This window comes from Microplitis demolitor, chromosome 1, assembly GCF_026212275.2.
Source record: "Microplitis demolitor isolate Queensland-Clemson2020A chromosome 1, iyMicDemo2.1a, whole genome shotgun sequence".
Lineage (NCBI taxonomy): Eukaryota > Metazoa > Arthropoda > Insecta > Hymenoptera > Braconidae > Microplitis > Microplitis demolitor.
Genome location: NC_068545.1, coordinates 12,876,502 through 12,900,998, shown reverse-complemented (window position 1 = coordinate 12,900,998; position 24,497 = coordinate 12,876,502). Strand labels below are relative to the sequence as shown.

The window sequence follows — 24,497 nt, the reverse complement described above, 5'->3', positions numbered from 1 at the left end:
AAGCGTAGGCCTAGTCGTCATCACTGGTCGGGAGGCACGGTATTTTGGCCACTATTCGCGACACAGCTAGACATCCCTCGTTAACTCCATGCTCAACCACACAGACACTCCCACAGACAACATACCGTATCCGTACTCGTACTCTTAACACACTGACTTCACCGCACACATACCCCATACTCTCTACTCACTATCACTTACACTCAACTCGACACACATATGGACTGCATCTCTATGTATCCCACTGACTCCCACTTACTCCACCTCTAACTCCATCTCCTCGGCAGTGTCACGTCACATTCTCTTTCTGAAAAAAATTCAAAATCAAAAACACAAAATTTTGTAATGTTTTTTCGGCCATTTTTAGTCAAAAAATTAGTTTTTCGTTCAATGAGCCACTTTTACTTATTTTCAAAAATATTTCCAACATTTTATGTTGAAAAATAAAATTTCTGAGCCCTAACCAACGATAGGCATCAAATAACTTCTAGTAAAACAAATTAAAAAACAATTTTTATTCTGTAATTTTAATTTATTTTCTTTCCAAAATCACGTAATTTCTCCAAATAGTCTCAAAATATTATCTCAAAGTAATATCAGATAAGTACTCTTGATAATAACGTAATAGATTTAAGAGTAATATATGTGAATAATACGATGTAACGGTTGATATATTTGAATTTGAATTTAAAAAGATACAATAAATTGCAAAAGAAGTACTTAACTTATACATTTTTGTGTAAAATAATATTTTACCCACTGAAAATACTTGGAAAAAAGTTGAATTGAGATGGAATGACCCATATATATTAGGGTGAGCCAAAGGAAAGAACTAGTTTTTTTTTATGCAGTTACCGTGAAAATATCGTTGAGAATAATAAAAAAAAAATTCTGGTAAAGTTTGAGCTCTTAATACGAATATTAAGAAGTGGCGCTTCGGGATTCATGATTTCCTATTTAAATAACATGGAAAAAAAATTTTTTTAGTTTGGAATTTTTTACCTCGGCAATGACTCATTGTACGAATAGGCTAAGCATACATTTTTGTAGAGAGTTCAACGCTCTACAAAAATTCTATCCCATCATTTTTCGATAAATCTATCTATTTAAAAGATATCGGAGCTCGAAATCAAGTTAGAGTAAATTTCGAGATCTTTTAACTATTCCAGCGAAACTATCAGACTCGTCACAAAATATCATAGGATCTTTTTTGTAGACAATTTTATTTTCTACAAATTATCATTGATAAATGTGTTTTAAATTCTGCATTGTTTTCTAGTTATTTTCATTTTAACGGCAATCTTTTAAATCCGTACTTTTAAATCTGTTACCGAATCTCATAAAGTCCATATTTATAAAATATATTTTGTAAGATTTTATGATGCATCATAAAATTGTATGAAATCATTTTTTTTTCACAGCTGATTGATTATATTTGATGTGAGAAGTTTTTTTGTTTTCTAGGATTTGCATAGAACTGGATGTAGCTTATTCTGTGGTGCTGCTGCTCGTGATAACCAGATGGTATTGCGGCGAGTTTTATTAGGATATGCACGTTGGAACAAATCCGTCGGATACTGTCAAGGTCTAAATGTTCTTGCTGCTCTCATTCTTCAAGTGACTGACAGAACTGAAGTATCTGCTGTTAAAGTATTGATTTATTTGATTGAAGGCGTGTTGCCGGAAGATTATTTTGCGGAAAATCTGCGAGGTTTATCTGTGGATATGGCTGTATTCAGAGATCTTTTACGCATAAAGTTACCTAAATTATCTAAACATTTAGAATCTCTACAAAATAATATAAAAAATAACACAAAAGGTACATTATAAACACTTATTCTTCTACACATTAGTATTTTTACTTATCTCGAAGTATATTAATTCGTTATTACAGGTAGCAGCTACGAACCACCTTTGATAAACGTGTTTACAATGCAATGGTTTCTTACACTTTTCTGTCATTGCCTACCTCAGCATACTGTTCTTCGTGTATGGGACTTAATATTTCTAGAAGGAAATGAAATCCTTTTAAAAACAGCTTTGGCTATTTGGGAAGGAATTTCCGAGTATGTAACTAATGAATTTCTTTGAGTAAAGTCAGACTAGAATTAGTTAAAAAAAAGTTATGACTAACTTTTAAATTGAAAGTAAATGCCACTTTTACCTCTTTTGCTAGCTCATTGAACAAGATTAATGATATTCTTATCTAGCCACGATTTTTTAACTAACTGCAATGCCCATTGGCCCCACGTATAATTAGTTGTTTCTATCTTAGCATTCTAATTTTTGTATCTATCATTACAGCGATGTTTTCAAAGAGTTTTGTCATACTCTACCATAATTAGTTGAGTAGCTTTCAAAAATACCATTAATTCCGAACGTTATGCATGTATATATTAGACCGGTCCCAAAAAAAAGCAAATTTTTGTTAATCATACTGTGAAAATATTAATCATGATGACAAAAAAAAATTATTGTCAAAATTTGAGCCCTTAATATTAATATTAAGTTGTTTATCATCGCAATTTTTTTTTTCTTTGAATGAGCAGCTTTTTGTCTTATAACTCTCAAACAATTAAGATAAACAAAATTGACTCGAATACATTTCTTGTAGGAAATTGAATGCTCTTGTCATATGCGAAAATGTGAATTCGCGGAAACAATGCGCCAGTTACATTATTATTTAATAATGTTTATAAAAACAAGAGCCGGAAAAGAGCAGTAGAGAAAGATATATCTAAACCAGGGCCGATCTTTCGCTTTCTAATTCATTAATTATTCCCAAAATTTCACAGTCTTTTTATTGCTTTAGTCTTGGTACATCTCTAAGATTAAAGGCTTAAGCTCGCATGCCGCCTAGAAAAGTGAAAGGGCCTTCCATTATACAAGTAGCCTTGGCTGATGAGACCCACCTTTCACTTTTAATCCAACTTTTCCGAAACTCGAACTTGTAAACAAACCTTAGAATAGATATTTATTGTCCGTAAATTAACTCCCTCTAATTGGACTAATTATATAATAATTCCCTTCACTATTTGTTTAAACAAATACCCTACCCGAGAAAACACGTAAAATAGCCGCAACACCACTGCAACAGCGCCGCACGGGCTATCAATGACCGCAACACCGCAGCGACAAATTTGTAACGAAATAATAAGATTATAATATCCACAACACCGCTGCAACACGATAGCACTATGTTAATATTCTCTGAAAAAACTTCCCAAATTCCGCCACACTGCTACAACACCGCTGCAATAAGTTTATGATGGAATAAAATTATCTTTGCCGCAACACCGCCGCACCATAGCCGCAAGACTCGACAAACGATTCATATATTTTATCATTTTTGAAACAATTTTCTAAGTCGCATACCATTGGGTGACTTATTTTGAACTTCGGATTAGTAATTATCAGCCAGCCCCAAGCGAAAATATTTGGCCGGAAATATGCCGAAACAGCTTAATTTGACCGAAATCACACCAAAACTGTAAAATTTTATTGAAAGAGGCCAAACACCGCCCGAAAAACTTTTATTATCTACGACTATAAAGCAATCATGAAAAATACCGTGAAACAAAAATTTTTGAAATGTTTCCTTTTCTTTTACAGGGTTCACGGGCCTAGAGAATTCTTTTTTTTTTATTTTTGCCTTATATTTACTGGATAACTAACGCAAAAATAGAGAAAAAGTCAAAAAATGAAAGATTTGTTCATTTGAATGATGATACACTAGTAAAAGAACAAAAATTGTTTCTTCAATTGATATGTAAGACGTCGATCAGTCATCCTGGAAAAAAAAACAGTCGGATCAATTCAAAAATTTACAGGTTTATTAGGGGTTCATTAAGCTAAAAATGAATCTGGCAACATAAGTCATTCAATTAATGTTTCTAAAGTAACAGTCAATTTACTGAAAAAAACCAAAGAAAGTCTTTTTTTTGTACTTATTTGTAATTGATGTTAAAAATAGAACAACTTTATTTTTATAAAAAATTTTGAAAGATTCTTGTCGGGAACTTATTAAAGTTTTTAAAGCCGCACACCAATTGACTGTGCGATCATTGGTAGCTGGGATATGGATGATTAAAGCCGAAATGATCCTTCCCGTTGAAAGACTAATATCTTCTCAACAAATTATCGTACGAAGCTGATGAAGAAGGAAATCGAAGCTGAATACATTTGCTAACTGACTTTTGGATTGGTGTAGCTAAAAAAAACCCCTTCAGCCCGTAAACCCTCTACAAAAAAATATTTGGATACTTTTTGTTTTGCGCTATTTTTCATGATTACGTGAAAACTGTAGCTCTAAACCGATCGATCAAAATATTTCAACAGTAAAGATTTCAAGCTTTAAAATCTTTATCTTTCAAATTTCGATACAATAACTTGTTACATAAATTCAGCCTTCCGAATATCACTAAAAATTCTCTAAAATTGTTTTGTTCCTTTAAATGTTTGCATTAAGGTATAATAAATGATATAGTTAGAAAGCCGGTGGGAATCTCGGTATGCGATCTGTTCATTGCTGCCGTTCGCACAGAATAAAGTATACGTAGGTATGATACTAGTAAGCTGCTTCATAAATCTAGATAGCACTACGTTCGTAAGTAGTAAAATTTCGGAATCACAAAAAAAAATAACCTTTCTAAATAATGTGCTCATGTCTGCAAACTATAATACGTGAACTTCTGATGAATTTGAGTTCACTAATATAAGTTGCAGACATTAAAACATTTTATTTTTTTTTATTTAGAATTTTTTGACCACAAAAAAAAGTAATGCATTAAATGATGTGCTCATCCATATATTTTTTTTTATCTTATTGTAACGATTTTTGGCGAATATAATTGAATTTTGCAAACATTTTTGATGCTGAGTTTTTTTTTATAAATATATAAAACAAAATAAATTGCATTATAAAAAGTGATCAAAGATGAAAATTTAACTATTAGTTAACAAAATCACTTACTAAATTAAAAAGTTAACAGCTCCATTTGCGTAATAAATATAGTGTTAAAAATCTCTCATCATAAACGTATTATTATCTTCTATGGGCTGTATGATCAACAAAAAGATTCTTATGATCAATGAAATTGTCAATATTTAATGAAAATGTTTATAATTCATATTTCAACCAACATGAAATTTACAAATATTTATTTTTGAAAAACATTGCTGGCAAATCAATTTTAACAATTTAAATTTTTATTGAAATGAAGTTTTTTTTAAAAGTTGAAATATTTTTGACTGGTTTAACGTTTAATCTTCCTGTTTTTCCTCTACTTCAGTATCTTCCATACAAGGCTCATCCAATTCAGTTTTTTCGGTCATCATTTTATTGTTATCGTCTGAAATAAAATGTAATATTGATATAAGAAAATATTTAGTAAATTGAACAATATTTAGTTAAAAATAATTCTCCGATTCAGAATAAACTGAGATCATTTAATTTAAGAATCTACATAATTGGTTAATTTAGTTGAGTCGAACAGACAGAATTTAACGTATAGATTTAAAAACTTGAAGAATTGAAAATTGAAAAATTTTTAAGTATATCTTACCATGGTTCTCATCAGTGCATAAGTCACCAATAATGTCACTTTATGATTGTGGAACTTGGTCATCATCAAACGATTTAAATTCCAATTAAGCATCGGTTTGATTCCATCCATATTTGGTTGGTACAATATGCTCTATAGGATTTCTTAGGTAAGCATTTTTCCACAGTTTAGTAATATATAATGTTCTCAAAAGATATTGTTGAAGTTCTGCAGTACAAGGAGGAATACTTGAAGCATCAAACTGATATATGTTTAATTTAAACGCTTCGTTCACATCATCAACTTTGTACGTTATTAAAAATATTTCGTATCTTCTTTCATTAGTTTGATTTGATTTTTTGATATTATAAGTACGACATACACACTCCTCAATGACATCTAAAGTAGAAGATAGTCAATTGTATCCAATTTTTCAACCTCTTTTAAAGTTTTTTGAAATTTTTCTGATTTTCTCAGTTTTTCAAGAGGTTTTTTTTTGCCTTTACAGAGAAATGCAGGGTTATAGTTGCAACCAGTGAACGCGTGAAAAGCTGGTAAACAAATTCAAAGTACAGGACCTACATTTTCGTAAATTTTCATAATATCAATGTAACGACGGGAATTCCCTGTCCCAAAATCAAGCCAAATTTTTAAAGAACTTTGTAAACGCTCAATATTTCCAAGCATAATTACAAGAGCATCAGCATCACAAGACCGTATAACCACATTAAGATCAGAATTAATACAACAAACATGATATATTATTTTAGTTGTTATTTTTTCATGACCGTCACAAGATAATTCTTCGATTAGTGTTTGTTGTATTTTTTGATTATATACTTTTAACTCGTACCAACCATCAAAATTTATATTAATAATCTTAAGACCTAAAATATTATAGTTACATTCTTGCCAATGATTGAGGAAAAAATTGATTAAAGCTTCTCTGAACTTTGAATTTTTCATTTCTTTTGCGAAATCAGAAGGCCGAACTTGATTTGATTCTATTATTTTAAAATCGCGTTCAATACTTCCATTAATACATTTATTGGTATCATTAATCGATGGTATAAACTGTCTGTCAAATATAACGTCAACTCTAGAAGATGAAATTTTGCACAACGAAGATAATACTTATTTGGATAAATCTCCAAAAGTTCTTGGTAATTCTTTTAATGAATTTATAAAAAGAAATCCATTAACTATGTACACATCATAATGATGTAGTCCATCAAAATCCGTAGAATCTTCTAAAATTTTTAATAAAGTAGCATTATCTGTCTTATAAACTGATCCATCTATATGTGAAAGCATTAATGGTGTTAAAGGATAGCATAATACTTTCTTAATATCAATGTCTTTATTCATTGATAATGCTAAAATACGACCAAATAAATCACGTTGAAGTCTAACTTCTTGCACTTTCCTAGAAACGGCTACCTTTTTCTTCTTAACTGCATTGACGAAAGATTGTACTTTCTGCCTTTTCATCGGTAACGAATATCTCGCTGGATTTTCTATGCAGTCAGTAATAAATGTTTTTCGAGGATTTTCTCCAATCTTTTCTACATTCAACAAAAATTCTTCGATTTCAGGTGCAGCATCTTTTCCAGATGTGATATTATATAATTTATTATGATCTAAAGTGGGATCGAAAGGATTAATGTATTCTGTTGAAGATGTCAAAACCTTAGAAATCTGCTGGTTGTTTGTGGACATCACGCTTTTTTCCAAATCCGTAGTGACATTCTCTAGTGCCTTTAATTTAACCTCATTTAATACATTGAGACAAACCGCTTTTCATTTCGCGATTTTTACCAGCAGCCACCAGAATTCGCGGGTTGAACCATGGCTTAGGCTGGCCTCTAACAAATTTTATTTTATTTGGGACAGAGCAATGGGCTAGAGTTCTTGCAAAGCAAGGACCCGCACTTATTCAAACTCGGCAACGTATATAAAAATCTGTTAACTTACCTCACGGCTTATTATTTATAAATTATTCCTTATAATTAATTTAATTATCGTATATAACTTAATCAATCAGTATTATGTCTTATTAAATAATTTTACCAGTAATTTAGGATATGACTAAAAGGTAGTAGATAGAATATGAAATTATACAGAAAATATGCAAGTTTATTGCCAGTTATAATAATTCTCAATTACTTACAATAAATGTCGCTGAATAATACAATGTAGGTGGTCCGAATAACAATGGATGGCCACGTGAAAAGCGTTGGTTGTTATGATCAAAGAATACACTGATTTTATATATTTTTTTGTTAATACGCTGATACTACCAATGTATCAGCGGTAACGTACTAATGAACTTAACAAATTAAATATGCCTTAGTCTCAAATAATAATAAGAATATATGATATATAATGAAATCGCAAGCTAAGTTGCCAGTTAGATGTAAAGTATAATAAGTAAATTAAATAATAAATGAATATAATGCAAGTAAATTGCCGGCTAATATTTAATTAAATTAGAATATTCGAATACGTCTAGACGCTAATAGATCCAAGATCGAAGTCTGAATTGTCTAACCGATAATTGAGGGTCTGGGACTTGCCGCTGAACTCTGTCCCCACTTCACCCTTACGGTCATACGTCGATGTGAAAATTAGTCATGTGACCACGGCACTATGACTTGGGTAGTTTCAGACGACGAGAAGACGGGAAAAATGGGAACCGCAAGGCTGAGGACGACGAAGACAATTCACATTGTCTCAATCCCCCCCACTAAGCCAAGGTTACCCTTTTGACCTCTCGTCTAGGTTGTCTGAAAATATTGCGAGTAGATCGCCAGAGATGCAAGTAAATTGCCAGATATGCAAGTAGATTGCCAGATGTGCAAGTAGATTGCCAGTGATTCTTATACAATAGTTATATAAAAAAATATGTACATTAAATTATTTACATTAAATTATTTACAGCAGTGCGAATAAATCGCTTGAAATTGCAAGTTTCAAAAATTTTGCGAGTTAATCGCTAGTATTGCAAGTAGATTGCCAGTATGAATTTTAAACTTGAAGTGCGAGTCGATCGCCGGCTGTGCAAGTATATTGCCAGTGAATTTGAGTGTTTAAAATGCGAGTCGATCGCCAGCTATGCAAGTATATTGCCAGTAAAAAAATAATTTTGAAAGCGATCGCAAGCCACTAGGAGTATTGTGACTTAAATTCCAAGTCCAGCCACTCTAATTTCAATCCCACTTCGATCCTGGGACCTCGATCTGGATCCGGAAATCTTTACAACTTACGAACTAAAAAAAAATAAAATATACAATAAAAATAAAAATATAATTTTAAATATTTGTTTCCTACAGCCTCTGGGCTGTAAAGTAAAAATTTTTTTTTTTTTTTTTTTTTTTTTTTTTTTTCTCTGCTACCAACTGCTACTGGACTCGAAGCTGTAATTGAAAATTATTACAATTGGCAACAATAATAAAATGAATTAATGAGATGAGTATGAGATTATGTATGTGTTTTTATTTAGATTTACAGTCTAAATCGGTAATGTAAGATATTTTATTCTAGTTTCTTGGTAGCGCGCAGGTGACTACGATGGAAGCGCTCAATGTCCTCCGGAGTGTACTTCGTTGAGATCCAATCTTTGTACCCCGGGTATCTACGATTACAAAAGTTGCAGTGTGGGTCAAATAATTGGCTTGGGATGCCACAGCCTTGACAACGTCCCCGAATATAGTCCTTGTAGTTCTTGTCGTGTGGACGGAAGCACGTTGCCGTCGTCACTTGGTCCTGATAGCAAACATGGCACATGTCGGGTCGCCATGGTAATTGACATTCGGCAATTTTGTGGTCTCGTTGCCGACAATTCTGACACGCATTGGAGATGAACAACGACTGGGCTTGAGTCGTTACCGTCTGTGTCCATGATTCCCTCAATTCGGTATGGCATATTCGAGGCTTGACAGTGACACAAATTTTCTCAATTGCTTTACAGAAACTTGTGTAATCCAGAAAGTGAATACCATTATGGATCACAACTTGTGGTGTTGGATCTGTTGTGGCTGCGATGGAGTTTGATGCTGGAGTAGGTGGTAAGCCAGACAAAAATTGTTTATAAGCCTCTGTAGGTTGCAATGGAACCTCATACCTTGGCGCTGGAGCTGTCTGCGAATACGGTAACGAATTGGCGAACGTTACCATCTGGATCTTCGTTTTAATGTCTTTGGAGATGGCTCCCGAAGCTCGTAGTGTCAAAACTTCCCTTTCCGATAGCTCTTGGCGAGACATTCGCCTAGCAAGCAGTGATGATGGTGGAAATCTGGCATTTTCCGGCGGTGGACGTTGGTATGCACCATCGCGGATCTTGAGTCCTGGATTCGGACCGCAAGCAGAAGCTTGTTGAGCCAGTAATGGCAACACCGCTTTGTTGTTTGGCGTGATTCCGATGTCATACTCTACTTTGACTGGAGTAGAGGTTGTGGCTAAGGTCGTTGTGGTCTGACAACTGATATCGGTAACGGTCCGTTGCGTTTGCGAGTTGATCGCCTGGATTTTCTTGGCAAGTTCTTCGGGGCTTGGCAATTTAATATTTGCAATCATCTCCTGGCTTCGCTGGACTTGCTCATTTAGTTGTTGAAGTTGAGCCGTGAGGTGAGCAGTAGCACCTGATCCTTGAGCAGTTGATGACGATTTTAAAGAATCAAGTTGTTCTTTCAGCTCCGCGACTTGATCAGTGTTGGTCTGGATGACAATTTGAAGGTCCTCTAATTTTTCATCGATGCGTTCCATCCACTGGATGTCGAATCTTGATGTCTCAGATGATAGTGAGGTGACTGCCGGACGGTGACTTATGGCACGGTCAATACGAGCATGTAACTTACTAAATTCATCTTTCATGAATTTAGTCATCGTCTCGAACATTGCTGATGTGGGCGTGGCTGATGGACTTGACACGTAGAGTGCGGATGATGGACGACCATAGTCGAGGCCAGTCGTAGTTTGCCATAGCGGCAACGCAAATTGGGGTCCAGTCGATGTTGCTGACCCAGTAGACCATGTTGGTGATGCTGCAACGGTTGTTGCAATTATCGGTGCCACCGGTGACGAAGTTGCTGTTGTCTTCTCAATAGCAGGGGGTAACTCAGCGGTGGATATTGATGCGGTGTTAAATATGGGTGATAATGAGTCAGATGATGGTATGACTGCATGACTTGATGATACTTCAGTATCAGACACTTCAGCCTCGGACTCATGAGATGAGGCTTCAGTATCTGATCCTGACTTTCCATGAATTTTAACTTTCATGATGAATGATCTGAAATATATTGAGAATAATCAGTTACATCTTCGAGACCGTCTAGGAATTTTTAAATCATTGTAATAGTATGTGCCAATATCGTTACCGGCATTATCTTGTAATTCAACTACTAAAGGACTTAAAATTTTAGAGACAATCGCGGGTCCCGAATATTTTGGTGCTAATTTAGCACTGTAACCGTCAACTTTTTTGCTTAATTTTTTATTTAGGTAATAAACTTGATCACCAATTTTTAAATCTATAGGAATGTCAGAAAATCTTTGTTCGTGTTGTTTTCGCGTGCGTTCCCTAGCTTTTAACATATTTTGCTCAACAAAATGTCTCAGTTCAACTGCACGGTCCATTCGGGCTTGCCAAACGGTAACGTCGGACACATCTAGATTTTCAAGAGGATCAGTGTCATTAATTAGTCGTGCGTCACGTCCGTGGTTTAGATAGAATGGAGAGACGCCTAAAGCAGTATGTACCGAGGTATTATACGCGAATTTTAAATCATCGATATGTTCATCCCAATCTTTTTGATTTTTGCTTGTGAACGCGACAATCATAGGTTTAATTGTACGATTGCAACGTTCAACAGGATTTGCGCAGGGGTGACCGATAGGAGTAGGTGTAAATTTGATATTAAATTGACTAATTAAATTAATTATATCTTTGTTGATGAATTCTTTGCCATTATCAGAAATAATTTGGCAAGGAGGACCCCAGTGATTAAATACAGACATCAGGTGATGTTTTATGATTTTTCCCGATTGTTGTTTCAGAGGAAAGATTTCAAGGTAGCGCGTATAAAGATCTTCAATAACCAGAGCATATTGGTTCCCCATAGTTGAACGGGTATATGGACCAATTGTGTCAATAGAAATAATAGACCAAGGCTGCGTTGGTGGTCTTGTTCCGATATATCCTTGCGGTTTTGTCTGATCACTTTTAGTCATTATACAAGTTTCACAAGCTGAAACGTAAGATGAGACGTCTTTGAACATTCCTGGCCAGTAAAAATGATCTCGTATCCGTTGATAAGTTTTGTCAATCCCAAGGTGACCTGATTGAGCTTCACAGTGTGCTTTCTCGATGGCTGGACGAATTTCTGATTCGGTTAGAACGACTTTCCAAGGGTTTAATTCACCAAGTATTTCCTTGACAGCTAGTGGACGGTAAAAATACAACTTATCATCTTCATATTTCCATTCACGATAATTCTCTGGATATTTCTGAACAACTCGGACTTTCTCGTCATACCAAGCGGAATTTTGAGCAATTACATACAGTGAAGATGGATTAGAATCTGAAGCAGTTAAATCAGCAGTCTCTGGTTCTTCGTATCGACGCGAAAGTGCGTCTGGAGCTTCATTTTGTGTACCCCGATAATGAACAACGTTGATGTCATAAGCGGAAATGTCAATTGCCCACCTGGCCAATCTACCTGCAGGATCTTTTAGCGAGTGAAGCCATTTTAATGCGGAATGATCAGTGTAGACCGTGACTGGTAAACCTTCAATATAACCGCGTAGTTTCCGTAAGGACCACACGACAGCGAGGCATTCCTTTTCTGTTGTTGTGTAATTCATTTCGGCTTTGTTTAACGGTCGACTTAAACAAATAATTAAATTTTCTCGATCGAGTTCTGGATCATACTGAGTTAAAACAGAACCTAACCCAGTGTTGCTAGCATCGGTATATAAACGATACGATAAGTCTGGACGTGGCAATGACAATGTTGCAGCTTTTAACAAAGCTTCTTTCGTTTCCTCGAAAGCTTTTTCTTCGACGTCTGTCCATTCCCAAGGAACTCGGGTACTTGTTAATTTGTTCAAAGGACCTTGAACTTGTGCGACATTTTTAAGATGCTTATGGTACCAGTTGACTAATCCATTGAATCTTCGCAGTTCCTTACGATTTGTAGGTCGTTTATAGTTTGCAATTGGCTCCAATCGAGCTGGATCTGGTTTCAAACCATCTTCATTAATGATAAAGCCCAGGAAATGAACTTCAGAGCATCCAAAATGGCTCTTTTCTTCATTCATTTTTATTCCAGCCTTACGGAATCCTTCGAAAACGGCTTGAAGAAGAATTTTGTGCTCTTGTAAGTCATCACTGATTATTATCCAGTCGTCGAGATATGCGAAAATTTTATTTTCTGCTTCAGTGTAAGAAAACTGGGTTTTTAATGACTCAATAATTTTTCGTCGTACTATATCGGAAACTTCTTGGTACGTGCTGGGTGCATTTGTGAGACCGAATGGCATCCGAATCCATTCAAATAATCCTCGTCCATCTACACAAAATGCTGTGTACTGACGGCTATTTGGCTCAACTAAAACATGATGGAAGGCATCACTGACATCAAGTACCGAAATTACTTTAGCACCTTGAAGACTTGATAAAATGCGGTGCATAATTGGTAGCGGATAAGCAGATTTTTTCGTGACTTTATTTAATGGCCGGTAATCGATGCACATGCGCCAAGTATTGTTCTTCTTGGGTACCATCACTGGCGAACATGCCCAAGCACTGTTTGAAGGCTGAATATAACCCTTCGCGAGTAATTCGTCGACTTTATCATGCATCGCTTTCATTACTGGCGGACTTCGACGGTATGGTTTGGTACGTATTGGAGTATCATCTGTCAATTCGATACGGTGTTGAACTAAATGTGTTAAACCCAATTGGACTTGTTTATTTTTCTCAAATTCTTTTGCTAGGAAATTTTCAAGATCGACGCGTTCAGCTGACGATAGTACGTTTAATGATGCTTGATTTATGAACCCGGACCGAGAGAAAAATGTATGAATGACATGACTGGTCTTTAATTTCCAAATACTCTCCTTGGAATTTACTTGGATATCTGCTAGTTGCCAGAAATCAAGACCAAGAATTACTGGAGTCGACAATTCAGATAAAACACTTAACCAAGTGATAATAGCATGACCATCGAGTTTAATTTTAAATGGAGCTCCACCACGAGTTTGCGTGGACTTGGAGTTAGCCATGGTTACTCCATGAGTGCTAGTGGGGTCAGGTGTGAGGTCTTGCAGTTGATATTCTTTGAGTTGTTCGTACGCAATCTCAGAAATATAACTGCGCTCACTCCCACTGTCCAGTAATGCTTCGAGCTCACATTTACCGATAAATATATTAGCAATCATGCGACTTACTATTGACGGAGCTGTGAGGCTGTCTGAAGAGGTCAATGTGCTAAGTTTATTATCATTACTGAGCATTGGCAGTAATGTACTCTGTTTATTGTTTGAATTCATTTGAATGGTGAATTTTGGAGAGTAGGCAACGTTTTCACTCGAATCAGATCGATACTCATCAATCTCTGAATCATATAAAGGACTATTATCCTCCCTTAGATCACAGAGAGGGGCATCGTCTGTCTCCGAGGTACTCTCAAGCTTTGTGACAGTTGGTTGTTGCAGTTCGTTTATTTCCAGGTCTAGTAGTAAATTTTTAATTGGGGATTTTGATCGATTTTTATTAATTTTATTTTGAGAATTACGCGACGGATTTATGGAATTTTTAATTTTGGATTTTAGAATTTTTACAGGATTTTTAGTTTTTGGTCTTCTAGTATTTCGGATTTGTTGAGAAGCTTCTGAACTTGTCTCCCAGCTGGACTCTTTACTCACCAACTTGTCGGCAACTTGATCGAGGGGAGTTGAAAAGTCAATTAAATAAGCCTCAGGATTCTCAATACCAACCAATTTTGGAGTATCGGCAGCTATAGGATAATTTAAGAAGAATTTTCCACGACTGATGACGAATTTAGGAGCATCAGGATTTAATTTGAGCATATTTGATTAATCTTCAGTATTTACAATAGGCTTCTCCGAATTATTATTTGGTACAGGAGCCCTGGTAACGTGATTGATGTCTACCAGGGCGCTTATGCGTTTTTTGGAGACGAAGGACGTGGTCGAAGAGGTAATCCTGCTTTAATACGCAGTTCGTCGGTTACTGGTCCACAGCAAACTTCGGCAACATGACCAATTTTTCCGCAACGACCGCAGACAGGAGCTTTCGTTGCATTATTATTCGATGATACTGGAGTTGAATTAATAGGAGTTACTTTTCCCGGTGACGTATTTACCGTATTTTGATCTAATTTTTCTAGAATAGTTTTTATCATAGACTCGAAATTATTTAATAAAGGAGAAGACTCAAAATCTACATTTTTACTAACTGGATTTGACTGTACTGAATTTTCAGTGTGTTTAGAATTATGAAAATTTTTATTATTGTTAAAATTATTATTTCTATTAAAATGATTGTTTCTATTAAAACTATTATTTCTACAAAAAAAAAAAAAAAATATTTATTATTATTATTAATTATTATTATCATTATTATTATTTTACTAATAATTACAATTTTCTAATGATAAACATAATTTTTAGTGTAATAACTATTAAAATTACATTATATCATGAAAGTCCTTTACTCCACCGTCCATCTTACGGTTTTTAATAAAATTTATTATTATTATTAATTATTATTATCATTATTATTATTTTACTAATAATTACAATTTTCTAATGATAAACATAATTTTTAGTGTAATAACTATTAAAATTACATTATATCATGAAAGTCCTTTACTCCACCGTCCATCTTACGGTTTTTAATAAAATTTATTATTATTATTAATTATTATTATCATTATTATTATTTTACTAATAATTACAATTTTCTAATGATAAACATAATTTTTAGTGTAATAACTATTAAAATTACATTATATCATGAAAGTCCTTTACTCCACCGTCCATCTTACGGTTTTTAATAAAATTTATTATTATTATTAATTATTATTATCATTATTATTATTTTACTAATAATTACAATTTTCTAATGATAAACATAATTTTTAGTGTAATAACTATTAAAATTACATTATATCATGAAAGTCCTTTACTCCACCGTCCATCTTACGGTTTTTAATAAAATTTATTATTATTATTAATTATTATTATCATTATTATTATTTTACTAATAATTACAATTTTCTAATGATAAACATAATTTTTAGTGTAATAACTATTAAAATTACATTATATCATGAAAGTCCTTTACTCCACCGTCCATCTTACGGTTTTTAATAAAATTTATTATTATTATTAATTATTATTATCATTATTATTATTTTACTAATAATTACAATTTTCTAATGATAAACATAATTTTTAGTGTAATAACTATTAAAATTACATTATATCATGAAAGTCCTTTACTCCACCGTCCATCTTACGGTTTTTAATAAAATTTATTATTATTATTAATTATTATTATCATTATTATTATTTTACTAATAATTACAATTTTCTAATGATAAACATAATTTTTAGTGTAATAACTATTAAAATTACATTATATCATGAAAGTCCTTCACTCACCAACTTGTCGGCAATTTGATCGAGGGGAGTTGAGAAATCAATTAAATCAGTATCGGGATTCTCATTACCAACCGATTTTGGAGTATCAGCAGCTATAGGATAATTTAAAAAGAATTTTCCACGACTGATGACGAATTCAGGAGCATCCGGATTTAATTTGAGCATATTTGATTTATCTTCAATATTGGCAATAGGCTTGTCCGAATTATTATTTGGTACAGGAGCCCTGGTAACGTGATTGGTGTCTACCAGGGCGCTTACGCGTTTTTTGGAATCGGAGGCCGTGGACGGAGAGGTAATCCTGCTTTAATACGTAATTCGTCGGTTACTGGTCCACAGCAAACTTCGGCAACGTGACCAATTTTTCCGCAACGACCGCAGACAGGAGTTTTTGTTGCATTATTATTCGATGATACTGGAATTGAATTAATAGGAGTTACATTTCCCGAAGACATTTTTACCGTAGTTTGATCTAATTTCTCTAGAATAGTTTTCATCATAGACTCGAAATTACTTAATAAAGGAGAAGACTCAAAATCTACATTTTTACTAACTGGATTTGACTGTACTGAATTTTCAGTGTGTTTAGAATTATGAAAATTTTTATTATTGTTAAAATTATTATTTCTATTAAAATGATTGTTTCTATTAAAACTATTATTTCTACTGAGATTATTATTTGCGAAGTTATTATTGGGCGATACAGCAGAAGGCTGTAACGTCTCGATACTATTTACTTGACCTGTTTCTGTACTTTTTATAGAATTTAATTGGATGCGAGTTTTAATTCTACTATTATTTTCTTTACGAGTTTTAAAGTGAGGATTCAGCGCATCAGCTGTTGACTGCCAGGCGCTGACCCGCGTGTATAATTCCGCGTAAGTCATAATAGTCGTATCCGAAAATTTTTGTAAAAACTGAGAATTAAATCGCGAGGTTATAATTCGAATCTGCTTCATTTGCGGTAACGGATCTTCTAATTTTGCAAATTCGCTTTGCATCCGATTAATGAAGGCAACTCCTGTCTCGTCGCTGCTTTGTTTGGCCGAATATATCCCCTGCAGCACCGACTCGTCTGTTTGCTGAACCTGCCAAATCTTAAAAAATTCCTTGAAGGCCACCCAGCTGTGAAATAATCCTTCATTTTGGTAATACCACTCGAGTACGTCGCCGCGAAGGGTGTTAGTTATCACTGCATGGAAATTTTCAAAAGAAATATCGTTGCTGATCATCCGCTGCTCGATTATTTTTAGATATTTTTTGGCGTCAATGGGAGAAGATCGATCTTGAGACGGGAACGAAACATTCCAAGATTTCACGAGACGACTGAGATCATACAATCGCATGGAGTTAGATCCGCTCATATTTGAATTCCCCGCTGGAACTGTATACGTATTGTGCCAGGTTGACGGCTGAGCATGTGGGTATGCTTGTACTGATGAAGCTTGTTGGTATGTATTTGTAAGTACGGGTACATTATTGTTGCTAGATGGATGTATGTATGTGTACGAGAGTGTCGGCTGAGCATTCGTATGCATTGGAAGCGTATGAGCTGGTGGTGGGACCACTGAGTGCGCGTACGGTTCACGCGCAGGTAAGCCAGGCATGGTGAACTGTTGTCCGTTCGCTTGCGTTGCCGATACGGGTGCATGTGGCTGTGAGATGACTTGGCGAGTAGAGAGGGGGTTTGCTGCCTGTGACGTCACAGTAGCAGCAGGGAACAGCTCTCTCGGCATCCACATGCTTGATGCGTCTGGTTGAAAAGATGAGGGTGGAAATTGAGTACCTGGGGGTCGCAAAACCGTGCTCGATATACGAAGCAAGTGCTGACGTTCTGCCCGCAAAGCTTCGATTTCTGTCTGGAGGCCCGAAACTACATTTTGTAATACGGCAACGGAGGTCGTATTTTGGGACTCTGAAATTGGCACAACCCCACTAACATTGTGGTTGTGGACGCTAACATTACCGCCCGAACTGGTCGTACAAACATTGTTATTATTAACAGATTGACTTTGGGTACAAAGGGTACTATTATGTATCTCATCGTTCTGCGTAAGATCTACTAGATCATCCATTGCGCTTGATGCGGTGGGAAAATGAATAAGATTGCCCGGATTATTAACCGAAGTGACTGGGAGAGATGATTGTGGAATCGGCGTTCTCGGTAGTGTCATTTTGGCGGGAAAACTGTCTCAGTAAAAATTTTTCAAAATAATAGTTTATAAAAGTTTATTATTAATAAAATTTTCTTAATCCGAACTAATAATAATCTTGTCAGATTATCAATAGATTTATTTAATCACGAGTTATTGTAATATGAAACTTTAAAACTGTCAAGATCAATTATTTATAACTTAATAATTTATTTAAGTTATTGAGACCCTTGATGACTAATAGAAATTTTATTTATAGCTTGTTTTGGTTATTGAAATTTTCAATGACTCATAAGATTTTTATTTATTACTGCAAAGATTCTATTGATAATTTACTTAAGTGCTTAGTTTATTTGAGAACAATTTTGTCGAGCAAAAGATATCTTATTTTAAACCGGAAACGAATATAGTAATCTGTTGTGTCGTACAGAAAATAATAAAATTCTTCACTTAGAAAATATTTAAACCAAAGTTTTTTTTTAATATTTTAAGTATTTATTTTTATTAGTTACTTTGGGTTGTCTTTTGTGCGTAAGCAGAGGATAATAAACTGGGAAGAGTAAATATTAGTGTCTCGAGTTACAACACGTGTAGCTAGTATACGCTCAAGGTCAAAATATACGGAAATATTTATGGGAACGAAACCGGCACACAATATTACAATGATAAACAAGTTTTAAAATAAATAATTTATAATAAATTGATAATAATTAAAATAAATAAGTTGAAAGAGCAATTAAATATTTTATAAAATTTTAATACAGGTGAATGAATGATGAATTATGAAATGTAATGGAATGATGAATGAAATTATTAATACTGGTAAAATTTTTGAGATTATTACTGAAAATTGTATAAAATTTTTGCTGTAAAGCCGTGAGAAAAATCAATAAAATTTTCTGTTACCCGTTTGAATTACTGCAAAGTCCCTGTTCGAGCGCCAGTTGAGACAAACCGCTTTTCATTTCGCGATTTTTACCAGCAGCCACCAGAATTCGCGGGTTGAACCATGGCTTAGGCTGGCCTCTAACAAATTTTATTTTATTTGGGACAGAGCAATGGGCTAGAGTTCTTGCAAAGCAAGGACCCGCACTTATTCAAACTCGGCAACGTATATAAAAATCTGTTAACTTACCTCACGGCTTATTATTTATAAATTATTCCTTATAATTAATTTAATTATCGTATATAACTTAATCAATCAGTATTATGTCTTATTAAATAATTTTACCAGTAATTTAGGATATGACTAAAAGGTAGTAGATAGAATATGAAATTATACAGAAAATATGCAAGTTTATTGCCAGTTATAATAATTCTCAATTACTTACAATAAATGTCGCTGAATAATACAATGTAGGTGGTCCGAATAACAATGGATGGCCACGTGAAAAGCGTTGGTTGTTATGATCAAAGAATACACTGATTTTATATATTTTTTTGTTAATACGCTGATACTACCAATGTATCAGCGGTAACGTACTAATGAACTTAACAAATTAAATATGCCTTAGTCTCAAATAATAATAAGAATATATGATATATAATGAAATCGCAAGCTAAGTTGCCAGTTAGATGTAAAGTATAATAAGTAAATTAAATAATAAATGAATATAATGCAAGTAAATTGCCGGCTAATATTTAATTAAATCAGAATATTCGAATACGTCTAGACGCTAATAGATCCAAGATCGAAGTCTGAATTGTCTAACCGATAATTGAGGGTCTGGGACTTGCCGCTGAACTCTGTCCCCACTTCACCCTTACGGTCATGCGTCGATGTGAAAATTAGTCATGTGACCACGGCACTATGACTTGGGTAGTTTCAGACGACGAGAAGACGGGAAAAATGGGAACCGCAAGGCTGAGGACGACGAAGACAATTCACATTGTCTCAACATATGTAATAACAGTAGTTCGTAATGCATGACTTTTAGTCCATCTCTGGCGAGCTGAAATAGAATTAGTCATGCTAAAAATATTTCTTGAAGCATCAGCGTTTATAGTTTGTTCTAATGTCAAATCTATGGGAATCCAACGAAAAGGTTTGTCTGTTCGCCTTACATCAATAAACCCATTTTCGAGTTCAACAGTGAGTCCAGGATGTGTGTTTTCCACATTTACGAGTTTGTTATGATAAAGTACCATTGCATGAGAATAATTTGGCTGATTAAAAGTGAAATATAAATTTGTTAATTTGGGCAAAATATATTCAAATAATTCAAAATGAGACATGCGTATGCTTCTTTCTAAAAGTAGGTAATAGTTCACCAAATTTATGTATATAGCATCAAATTGGGCATTTTGCCATGTCTTCCCTCTAGAGTTTGATCTTTGTATATTTTATATTTTTCTGAAAGGTCTAATAATTCTTTCCCTTTAATTTGTGGGTTCGTAGACTTGGAATTCGTTAGATTATTAATTCGTTCCAGTATTAAATCACTAACAGCTATTCTTTTCTTTTTAAAAATGTTTTGAAATGTACTATTTGTAAAGCAACAAATACTAATGGGCGAAGTCTTCTACATCGATTGAAATGAGTTCCTAACAAAAATCAGTTCAGTGATCCGCTGGCAATTAATCCACTACTTTTCATCACGTTTGTTAAACCGCAATTGTCTATGAATTTGCCAATAGTCGTGAAGTAAGCCATCATAGCATAAAACATTCCTAAATGTGTAAAGAGATTATCAAAGACTGGCTGCTCTGTAGACTGAATGCTATAGGCAACTTTAGCAATTTGTAAATCATATGTAACGTGGAAATATTAAGCATCATATTCCTCAGTGACTTTATTACTCATCAATAAAGTTTCATAAATTACAGAAGTGTTAGTCGAAGACAAATTTATAGGTGTCAAATATGAAACCTTTTGTATCGGAGACTGATCATGAAAAATTAAGGTATTAAATCTGGTCCACATTGGAGTAATATCTATTTTTAATGCAAGTGAAAAAAACATCCAAGAAAAATCTAAGTGCATGTATTTTTTTACATCTTGAGGTACATGCAAATGAGCTTCTGAATCTAAAGGCAGAAATATTTCGGTAATTTTTTATTATTTAACTGTTGTGTTTCCGGTATTACAGGGGTTATTGTTCTTCGACTTTTTTGATCAGTAGACGTGATAGTAGTATGTATATCAGCCGCAATTTCATTTGTGTTTTCATTAGTATTTAAATTAATATTACTAATATCTTCATTTGGCGACATATTTTGATATATGCCTACCGTGTCATGAAGTGTTTCTTTGCCAGTAAGAGTATCTACATATCTGTGATAATTATCAAAAGCTACTCCAATACTTGAATCAGCGTTTTTATTTATATCAGCAGGACATACTTCATTACTTTCTGATAAGGCTATCTATCGTTGCTTCAGTTTCTAATTCTAATAATTGTGTATAACTGATACAGTGCCCATATCGATTAATAATATCAACAATTTTTCTACTATTGGTTAAGCTTTTTAAAGTCAAACCCAGACAAATATGCTTTGATGGTATCATTCTATGATCTCTTGCAGAATAAATGATGTCTTGAGCAACTGATGAGATGACGATTTTTTTAGCTTGCTGCCTGCTTTTTCTGATTCTTGAACCACTAAAAACGGTTTATAGAAAATACAAAAGCGAGTCAGGTAATGAATCATTTATTTCACCATTAAGTAAATCTTCAGTAGATACAGATTTTGATATTCCTTTTTTTTGTAACACTAAAATGTCAGACCGTATTTTCATAGCAGCTTCATAAAGCGATTGTTTATTTTTCATTTTATAAACAGCATTAAGATCAACTATGGAAGAATCAATTGGAGCGAGAATTTTTCTGTTTGATACAGAAATAATTTTGATTTCATTTATAAAAGTACTCATTAATTTATCTTGCAAGTATTGTGCCGAAAAAAATGCAGGCCCATCATCTTCAGCAATATTGCTGTATTGTTCATTTAAATAAACTAGATAAATTGAACGTACAAAGTTATGCATGTAACATTATTGCTTCTTAATGATATTATGAGAAATAAACTGACACAACTGTTCAAATGCCATTTTATTGTTTTCTCTTTTGTTGTGCCATACTGTTGGTGGCTTATTTTTCAAAATAATTTTCCTACAACCACTTAAGTACGATAATTTACTATGATTGTGATACTTTGTGTTGGAACGAGCTAAAGCAACTTTTTCCCTCATTGCGAAATCTTCGATTTCAACTGCTTTATTTTTAACATTTTTCAACTATTGATTGTTTTCGGACGATGATAAATGTTGTAATCGACCTTTAACTGTTTTTCTCACCATGTCACAGAAAAAACAAACATCTGATCCAGCTTCAACATTATTTTCACTTGCTGTGTTCTGTTGCAATCATTATTTGGGCTTACGCTATCAGATCTGAAAAAAATTATACCTGTAATCGATGAACAATCATAAATCATAAAATCTAATTAAATTTATCAAATATGTACCTTAAACCATCTAATATCAAAGATGAAGGCAGTGGTAATTCGATATCATCCTAAGAAGTATCCGAGTCCGAAAACAAATCCAATGGCAGAGATGTAGAAGAAGATGCTTGAGTAGATGGAGATTCAGATATTTGAACAGATGTAGACGTTGAAGGAGATGTAAATGAAAATGTTTCAGTAAATAGAGACGCACTTATTTGAGCAGATACAGGTATCGAAGGCGATGTAGATGCTTCATTAGTTGTTTGTTTTTTTTTAAATAAACATCATTAACTGCTGTAAAATTTCTATAGCAATGGCTATGGTAGCCATCAGTTGTTGATACTTCCGATGGTAACGAAATATCGTTAAATTTTAATTTAAATTGTCTTCTTTTTTCGAGAATGTCGGAGCACTTTTTAAAAGTTCTTTGCGTAAACAAAAGAACCCCATCATCTGTTTTTTTACCACAAATTAAACAATTTAATTTATTTTTATTCATATTTTCTTTAGTTTCTAACAACAACATGAACTGACACAAGATAAAAATAAATATTTACATTGGTTAGGAAAATATTATTTTCAATACAGTACAGCCATTCAGACATATAAGTATACTATACTCTGTCTGAGCAAGATGCCAACTGTAAACTATGAGGTGACTATCTGTAAACTTAAGTATGTTGCCACAGCGCGGATAATATATCAAGTTCTATCTGGCGGGATCAGTTTTAAAATTTTTTACTTCAAAATATCTGCAACTTTACGATATAAATTAAAAACGTCTGGCTTGCATATTTTTATAGTTTTTAGGCGTCAATCAACCAATCAGTAAAGTTGCTGACATGAACAAATAATTTAATTTTACTTCATTTTTTTGAATTTTAAAAATTTATCAACTTTGAATTAGCGAAAAATTAAAACTGCAGAAATTGATATTAGTAATTTTAATAAGCGGAAGTAAATTATTATCAAAGTCTGCAAAATAAGCACTTTATTTATTTACAGTGAAATAAAAAATTCAAAAACAAAGATTGATAAATAATTATTGCAAAAATAAACACGTCTGGGGCTTGTATATTCCTACTATAAAAAGCCGATTGTACGTTTCATATTAAAAGCAGACATGAGCAAATGATTTAAAACAGGTCTTTTTTTTGTTATTTCACACAGGAATAAATTGAAAAACCAGCGCTACTCAAACTGCAGAAATTAATTTTCCAGTTTGATTTATTGAAAAATAAATAATTTATTACTTCTGCACGATGAGCAGATCACTTAAAAAACAAAACCCCATCAGCTCCCTAACTAATACACTAACGCAAAAAATTAAAGAAACAGAAAAATTTTATAAACTTTTTTAGTAATTTTTGGGAGGCTGTACTTTGTAAAAAATAATCGTATCGAGATTTTCAAAAAAAGCATATTATAGCTTGAAATCTCTAGTTTTAGTGCATTTTTATAAAAATTTTTCAAAAGGTCTGGTTATTACGCTAACATGAGAAATATCGCGAGATGATGAATTTCTAAATTTTTTTTTTTTCCAAAGAGCCCACGGACCGTGGAAAAATTTTGTCAACTGAACCAATGCATAGGTAATTTGGCAAATTTATTCAGCTTCAATTTGGCTTTTTTTAACCTCGTAGGACAATTTGTCGCAGAG

At 33.7% G+C, this 24,497-nt stretch overlaps 1 protein-coding gene across 2 annotated transcripts in view; it reads left to right on the top strand.

Annotated features, from left to right (window-relative positions):
• LOC106693955 (TBC1 domain family member 30-like) overlaps positions 1-24,497 on the top strand; it is a 526,797-nt gene that overhangs the window by 162,505 nt on the left and 339,795 nt on the right. For both annotated transcript variants that reach the window (XM_053741241.1, XM_053741239.1), the window contains exons 4-5: positions 1,465-1,819; positions 1,895-2,066. In XM_053741241.1, the coding sequence (XP_053597216.1) occupies positions 1,465-1,819; positions 1,895-2,066 (527 nt within the window). The remainder of the gene's footprint in view (positions 1-1,464; positions 1,820-1,894; positions 2,067-24,497) is intronic.